General features: G+C 38.1%; 1 protein-coding gene across 1 annotated transcript; it reads right to left on the reverse strand.

Moving 5' to 3' along the window:
• Positions 1-730: 730 nt before the first annotated feature.
• hykk.2 (hydroxylysine kinase, tandem duplicate 2) lies at positions 731-4079 on the reverse strand (the record flags this gene model as incomplete). The annotated part of the gene is made up of 4 exons (XM_079245605.1): positions 731-1167; positions 1305-1485; positions 1629-1771; positions 3776-4079. 4 exons carry the CDS (start codon positions 4077-4079, stop codon positions 731-733), a joined length of 1065 nt encoding a protein of 354 aa, XP_079101731.1.
• Positions 4080-6048: the final 1969 nt, after the last annotated feature.

Consider the following 6048-nt stretch of genomic DNA (forward strand, 5'->3'; position numbering starts at 1 on the left):
TGATTGTAATTTCCTCGTTTCCATTTCCTTACATAACAAATAAATAACAGAATGAACTGTTTCCCTAAATGTTTTACACTTACTCATAGACTTATTTTATGACATTTCCTTTCATGTGGAGCATTGCATTGCAGGAAAAAAAATACTTCATTTCTTTCCTATAATATACTTTTTGGCAACTACTGCACATGTTTACATTTATACCCAAAGAATTCAGGCCCAGTTTTGCATTGACATGTCATGAAAATGACCTGAGAACAGACTGAACTGTTTCTGTAAATCATTTCTGGACTCATGTCATAAAATAAACTGAATCATGTCCACAAGTGGCCTCCTACCATTAGATAAGCACCTTTCTACCAAAGTCTATGTAACTGTTTAAACCCAGAAGACTTCAGGTTCGTTAAACATTATTTCAAGTGTTTCAAATTATTAGGTAATACTTGGTTATTCCATACAATAATAATAATAATGCATTTTACTCATAAAGCACTTAATATTTGTAAAACCGATCTCAAACTGCTATATCTACAAAAATCAACAGACTTCAACTCTGATCCACAGCACCTTTTCTTACTCCTTGTTCTCATCCTGTTGGAAAGCAAAATCACATCCACTCTTATGAAAGAACATCCTTTTCCTTCAATACTGTATGATGAAGGCATATTTCTGTATTCCTACTTGCTAAAATTATTTTAATCGAAGGATAAAATGATTGCATTCCCCACTTTTAGTTCCTAAATTGAGCAGCACTCTGAAACCACACCTTCTCCACATTTTCCTTTCCAAGCTCCCAAAGGTGTTTGAGAATATGGACCCCTCTTTTGGATGTAATCATTAAGTAATCTGCATTTTCTGGATGCAAAGTCACCGAGTGGCGAGCCAAAACCAAAGACTGGCAGAAGCGGGACAGAACCAGCAAATACAGGCAATCTTTCTCTGCCTCATTGAGGGGAAGAACACTTTCCCAGCCAGCAAGGACCGGTCCACCCACCTGAACGGGCTCAGGGTGCTCCGTCATCATGTACATTATAGTGATGGCAAGCTCATGGATATAGTAGCCACTGTTCATGTCCCCAAAGTCAAGGATTCCAGAAATCTTGTAGCCATCATTGTCATCAGGTTGCACAAGCACATTGAGGCCATTGAAGTCGCCGTGATTAATACCTTAAGAACAGATTTAGAAACGTTCAGAAGCATGGCTGCGTTTTTAACGATTTGCTGGTCTACATGCTTGAACATGACCAAAAACTTCAAATCCCAAAAGGAAACGTCACAATCTGCCGAACACAAATCATACTCACACTTGCGAAAGCTGTGGCGTTTGGTGTCCACAGATGTCTTATAATGTTCAATGACAGATTTCACGACCTCCTGAAGAGGATCTCCATCCAACACACTGACGTACGCTTCCAGGAGAACAACATTGGACAGACTCCATATGAACGTTTCCCTCTGCAGAATGCCGAGATGGGGATGTTCCATCTGAAAAGAAAACGATAAAAATGAGTCACACTTATACGTACTGTAAAGAAACACACGGAGTTTGCAACTTGAGCGCTTCAAACCAAGCACAGCAAAACAAACAACAAAATTTCAGGGAAAAAAAAAAAGTTATACAATAATACCTTCTGAAGGATTGTGTCCATTCTGGCTGCTGTCTTGCCAGTTTCATACAACAGCTTTGGAGTTAAAGGAACCTTAGAAATGGTAACCCCAGGTAAGTAAGTCAAGAGTCGCACCAGGTACTTCTGACAGCCATAACCACAATCTACAAAAAGTAAAAACAAACTATTGTTATCACCTTTTACCTCAATTTCATGCTTCATGGATCCTGTATTATGTGGCCTTGTTTGAGGGCACATTTGTCATTACCACAGTGCACGTTAATGACGAAGTGACATTTAGATTGACAAAATGTAATTGCTCATCTTGAGGCTAGATGTATTAGTCTGCTACTTCTGGTCATCAGTTATCTTTAATGAGCTCTATGAAATAGCAGCAGCTCAACATACAGCACCTAGTGATGATGTACTATGCATCCTACACAGTGTCCTCCAGGTCAAAATATAATAGTATAGTATGGAAAAGGCAGTTTTAAAAATTGGCTCACATTGTAGATTGGGTAACAATAAAGGTCATTTAAAGCAAGTAGGTTTCACATTTGGCATATGTTTTTAAAAACAGTATAATGTTTTTAATCACATATATTTGTAGATGATTACAAAGAACTGAAGAATTTGCTGTGAGTTCGTGCTTAGCAAACCAAATCCCTGCTGATGGATTGCTTTTATTTCTAAGCTAATTGTTATACATTAAAAATATTTTTCTGGAAAGCAAACTGCTAAATATTCTGTAGACGCCCTCAACTGGAGGTGGCTGAAGATATTATTTTGATCTTAGTTATGTGGATCTTACAGTTTATACCATCATGTAAATCCTATATGACATCAATATGAATCTGAGCAGATAATAGTAGAGCGCTATGGTAACAGTCTACTAATACTTTGAACAGAGGCTCAGTTGGAGGATGGATCATCCTGTTGGTTATACAGATCTGTCACATCTTGATCCACCAAATTCAATATGATAACTTGAAAATAACAGGACAAATTGTTCTTGTCAGCCAAAGATTGAACTCATGAAATAAATGTTCCTTAACTTCAGTTCATCAGTAACCTGTGATTTTTTTTTAAAAAAATAGGGTTCAGCGGGTTTTAGTCAACGGTCACATGTCTGACTGTGTCATCCGAAGCATTGCATCCTCTCACCTCTGCTGTACATTATGTATACAGAAACCTGCAGGGCCAGTCAGAAGGGCAGCTACCTGGTCAGGTTTTCAGACGGCAGTGTTCTGCTGACCCTTCTACAGGGACTTAAATCAGGGCATTGCACAGCCCTGTATAATTTTGATCACATAATGCTATTTATTGTGATCTCAATGTGACATAAAGTAAAATGATAACTGACTCCTAAATAAAAAACTTTAAAACATGACAAAAGTATAATCAACAAAAAAAAAAGGTTGAAATCGTGAAACTTATAAATACTGGACACAATATTCAACTGTAATCTTACATTTAATAGAAAATACCAATTATACTACTAATTATACTACTATTGTATACAAAAGCCAATAGTGTATTTATCTGCTGCAGAAACTGAATTCTTTAATGTATTTAAAGCCATTTTATGTGTTTTATAATATTTTATTGAGTCTTTTAACCTTTTCTTTTATGTGCTGGTTTTACGTGTTGTCAGCGGAAGACAAACAGATTGTACAGGATAGTGAAAACCTGAGCCAAGATCATGGATGTTCAGATCCCTGATCTACACTCTATGTGAAGCAGGCGGGTGCTCCAGAGAGCACATAATATTATCCTTCTCTCAGATCATGTTGACATTTGTCTTGATGCCCTCTGAGGGATGCCATCGAGCTCCCAGCAGGGAAACAAATAGAGATACTAATTCCTTTATTCCATATGCCATCGTTTTTTTCAATTTTTCAAAACAAGTTTTTATTTATTTATATCTATTTATTTCTTCCGTTACACTTGTCACTGATGGTAAAACTGTGACACTATATGACTGGATCCTCCCATGATCTCATGTCATTGATGACTGTGTGTGTATATAATGTCCTTTCCTTTGCAGTGACCCATGTCTGCAAACAGAACAGCTTCTTGGGTGTAAATAAAGTTTTCTAAATCGGAATCAGTGTTGGAAACAGAAATATTTTCTCAGATCTGAACTACAGTTTGATCTACGAGCATACCCATTTCCTCCAGACTCATGAGCTGTCCTGAGGTGTTGGGCACAGCTGTTTGCGCAGGAAGTCCATTCTGCTGCAGGAATGACATGGCATATGTCTGCACCTCAATGATTGTTGGGTTCTTGCTGTCCTCTGAGTTCATGATTTTGAGAACATACTCGCCACCGTCACTGGATGCCACATAAAAGTTCTGGTCATCATAGCTGGGTAGGGGGCGAACTTCAGATGCAGTCAGCTGGAAAAGCCTCTTCACCATTTCAGACACCTGAGGCTCAATAAACATGGGCTTGACATGCTGCGCCGCCATTTGTTCTGAATACTAGAAAAACACCAGAGAATATGTTTTGCACAAGATGAACACCTAATGGAAAAAATATAAAAGTTATTTTTCAATCTATAAGGAAATTTATCAGTAAAACATACACAAAAGCAAAGCAATGTTTCACTAATCTCAGAAATCCATTTTTTATTCTTAAGAGAACATGAACATCATATCAGATGTTTGGAAAGCGTTGAGATATTTTACCATTTCATGGAAAAGTTGCATATTTTTAATTTCAGCTCACATTTGCAGCTCTGCCTCTGCAATACTCCTTTTACCGTCTTGTAAATGACTTGTTACCAGTAAACCTTTAGTTGTAAATTAGTAGTCAGTCACTAATCAGCTTGTTGTTGTGTATAAAGTACACAGCAATAAAGTAAAACAGCAAGCACAACAGCAAACAACGAACAACATAGTTTATGAGCACGAACAAGTGAGAAGACTCACCTATCAGGCAGCATGAAGACAGCAAGGCACAGAAGGTCCCGCGCTCGTGCTGACACAAGACAATTCATAGACATATATACGTAGACGCCTCATTGAGCGCTGGAGAGGTGAACCAGCGTCGCCGCCATATTGGATGGGTATCCGCTGTCGAGTTTTGCTGCAGCGTCAACGTAGTTTCCCTACAAAACTTTTTGTGGAACAACGTGTATATATTACACACACACACACACAAAAAAAACACTTTTCTACATAATTGGTTGATAAATAATATTAACACAGTGAATAATCTCCTGAATGCATGTGAATTGTTAGAATTATTATGATATTATTATTAGAATTATTCCTACACACCAAGAACCCAGAAGAGGCAACACAGGATTAAAAAGTAGAAGTAGAAAAAAAGCGTAGCTTCATATATGAGTAACGAAGCAGAGCGCTGGAGGATTTAATGTACTGCACAAAGGACAATCATGAGACAAGTGGGGAGAAGACATTACATTTAACAAAGAATGAGTGAAGAATAAAATAAACCTAAATTAACACTAATACGCGCACACACACACACACACACACACACACACACACACACACATATATATATATATATATATATATATATATATATATATATATATATATATATATATATATATATATATATATATACACACATATATATACTTTTCAACACCAGTCTGAGACAAAATAGAGTCCCAGTGCTGTGCAAGTAAACACCTTTCAGGACCCATTACAGTTTGCATATGATAATGGACTTGGGGTTGAAGATGCCATCATATACCTGCTCCAGAGAGCACACTCTCAATTCAGGCAGCACTCTGAGGGTCATGTTCTTTGATTTCTCAAGTGCTTTTAATACCATTCAGCCTCCTTTGTTATGTGAGAAGCTCCATAAATTCCAGGTGGATACCTCCACAACCACCTTGATCTATGACTTCCTCACAAACAGACCCCAGTTTGTGAGACTTAAAGGTTGTGTGTCTGAGATGGAGGTCAGCAGCACTGGTGCACCACATGGAACTGTGCTCTCACCATTCCGCTTCACACTGTACACCTCAGACTTCCAGTACAACTCTGAGTCCTGTCATCTGCAGAAATGCTCTGATGACTCTGCAGTTGTGGGGTGTATCAGTGATGGACAAGAAGCAGAGTACAGAGAACTGGTCAGTCAGTTTGTTAAATGGTGCGGTGACAATCATCTCATATTAAATAGCAGCAAAACAAAAGAGATGATTGTTGACTTCAGGAGGAACAAGAATAAACAAAGCGCTGTTTCCATCCTGGGAGAGGAGGTGGAGGTGGTGGAGGAATACAAGTATCTTGAAATTCAGCTGGACAACAAACTGGACTGAAAATGGAACACTGAATACATCTACAAGAAAGGTCATAGCAGACTGTACTTCTTAAGGAAGCTGAGATGGTTTAACGTCTGCACCAAGATGTTGCATATCTTCTATAAGTCTGTTGTGCAGAGTGCAGTCAGCTTTGC

This window comes from Telmatherina bonti (assembly GCF_933228915.1).
Source record: "Telmatherina bonti genome assembly, chromosome: 8".
NCBI classification, from domain to species: Eukaryota; Metazoa; Chordata; class Actinopteri; order Atheriniformes; family Telmatherinidae; genus Telmatherina; species Telmatherina bonti.